Genomic DNA, 2,269 nt, shown 5'->3' with positions numbered 1-2,269 from the left:
AAGACCTCAAGGAACAGCGTGATATACTCTATACAACCATTCTATCACCCCTTTAAGAATTGTTGTGTTACATTTTCATTATTTTGTTTCTTTGGTGTGTACTCAAATCACATTGAATCACAACTTAAATCACAACTTTCCCACACCTTGATGTCATTCATTCTCTTTGAGTCCTGCTGGCAGATCACAGGTGACTTGGTTAAGATGTGCAAACTACATTGAGATCATTGTTTTTGACCATTTTCCCTCCTCCTCAATCAGTGAACAGCTTGACTATTTGATTCAGTACACCGGATCATTCTTTAATCTCTGTTGTGTGTGTTTTCTCTATAGTGGGATCAAAGAAGAAAAGGTGGTGGGTGGCACTGCTGTGAGTGACAGATTAAAGGTCCGAACGAGTCACAAGATGTCAGCCGGTTGCCTGCCAATCGGAAGGTTGGTGGTTCAATCCCTGGCCCTGCAGTCCCATGTTGAAGTGTCCTTGGGCAGGACACTGAACCCCGAGTTGCACCCGATGCTGTGTCATCGGAGTGTGAGTGTGTGTGAGTGTTTATCTGATGAGCAGGTGGCACCTTGTACGGCAGCCTCGGCCACAGTGTATGAATGTGTGTGAATGGTGAATGGTTCCTGTATGATGTAAAAGCGCTTTGAGTAGTCATTAAGACCAGAAAAACGCTATATAAATACAGCATATTTACACTTGTTAAGGAGTTTTATGTCAAATAAACTCATAGACTTAGTCAGTAAATTAATAACTAGGACACATATTAGATAAATTTGTCATGTGTTTGATTCTTTTTTTAAAGATTTTTTAATTTTTTTCTTTGTATCCGCTATATATATGTATATGTATACATATATATATTAAAATTGTTTTTTCTGTCCTCTCTCTGTCTCATCTCTGCTGTCACTCACTCACCGCCTCTGTCACTGTGTCTCAAGGTTACTTTAGTTCAATGGGAGTGTCTTACTGGATCACGTGATCCTGATGCAAAGTTACTCTGTGTCAAAGCTGCAGGGACGCTGCATGGTGTGATGAGCCGTGGACCAAAATTCTTATATTCAAATAAAACAATATTCATAACGTTTAAAAAAAAAAATACGGCTGATAGAAAAAAAGCCCACTCGTATACAGGCTTTAAAAACATTTAGTAGGATTGTTTTTTTTTTTTAAGGAACTGAAATACCCAAATGCATCGCGTGGCTTTCAGAAACGATTTAGCAGAATTTCATAATCATTTTTAGAAATATAAGAATTAAATGAAGACTCGGTTTATACGTGTGTATCCAGAATAGACATTTTATCCCCAGTAACCTTGGCGTCGCATCTTCCGTCCGACCTATAAACCCTTTTATTTCAGCAGGGATGTCTCTGCGATTGCGCAGCAGCCAACTAGGTGAAGGTGGAAAATCCACTAGGAGGAAGGATGCTTCAATAGGCCGGGTTGTTTCTTCAGTTAATTACACCCTGCTGGACATCGCATTCTCTTGCCCTGCACCCCACTGTGGTCTGTCTCAGATATAGTGTCGCCCCGCCCACCCCCCCCACCCCCCCCCCCCCCCCCCCCCCCTCCTTAATCTCCCAGATTGTCGGCGACTTGCTGCAGCTGCAGTCGATGCTGCAGTTTTGAGCCTCTCCTGCGCCGGGACAGCTGACTCAATGAGAAAGACATGCTCGCATTCGTTTTGGTCTCTGGGTCGCTCTGGATTATATTAGGTGAGTTTTGAATATGTGTTTGTGTTTTTCATTCATTTGTTTTGATTCGTTATCGCTGGGTTGGGAGCTATAATAGGCGATGCACCTGTCTCGCAGGGGCCGAGGCGCATGTGTCATTCACTGCCGGCTTTTTCATTCATCAAGGCCTTTCTTTTTGCAGAACCAACCGCGTCGTGTTTAATCATACTGTATTGCTGCAGTTGGCGCGTTGCCTGCACGGTAATGACGCCGGTGACATTTTAATTTTTTACACGTGTATGATCCCAACCTTAACGCAAAACGTGTTAGGTCTCGGTTTTAGCATGCTTTAGCTTCAACCCCAAGTGTCTGGATTTTAACTTCAGGGTTATTGGAGAAACATGGAGGGATCCTTTCAGATTGCCTTTAGCTTATCTCGGTAGGCTACAGGGTGATGGGCACGCACATGCGACTAAATGCACGCGGGTCATTCTGCAGATCAGGGATGTCTTTTCCCGTATCGACGGGTGTGTTTTACGTTGAAAATCCAATCTTTAAAAAAAGAGCTTCTTCTCATAAGCCAAACGGGATCAA

The 2,269-nt window shown here is 43.1% G+C and overlaps 1 protein-coding gene across 2 annotated transcripts in view; it reads left to right on the top strand.

Moving 5' to 3' along the window:
* Positions 1 to 1,206: 1,206 nt before the first annotated feature.
* The window catches only part of acsl6 (acyl-CoA synthetase long chain family member 6), a 49,803-nt gene continuing 48,740 nt past the window's right edge, over positions 1,207 to 2,269 (top strand). The window contains exons 1-2 of one of the 2 annotated variants that reach the window (XM_032534559.1): positions 1,207 to 1,445; positions 1,587 to 1,717. In XM_032534559.1, the coding sequence (XP_032390450.1) occupies positions 1,672 to 1,717 (46 nt within the window). In that variant the 5' untranslated portion in view covers positions 1,207 to 1,445; positions 1,587 to 1,671. Of the gene's footprint in view, positions 1,718 to 2,269 lie in introns of both variants that reach the window. The other variant, XM_032534558.1, reaches the window with a different exon arrangement.

The sequence above is a fragment of the Etheostoma spectabile genome, chromosome 13, assembly GCF_008692095.1.
Source record: "Etheostoma spectabile isolate EspeVRDwgs_2016 chromosome 13, UIUC_Espe_1.0, whole genome shotgun sequence".
NCBI classification, from domain to species: Eukaryota; Metazoa; Chordata; class Actinopteri; order Perciformes; family Percidae; genus Etheostoma; species Etheostoma spectabile.
Note: the sequence above shows the minus strand (reverse complement) of the source record. Positions and strands in the feature narration are given on the sequence as shown.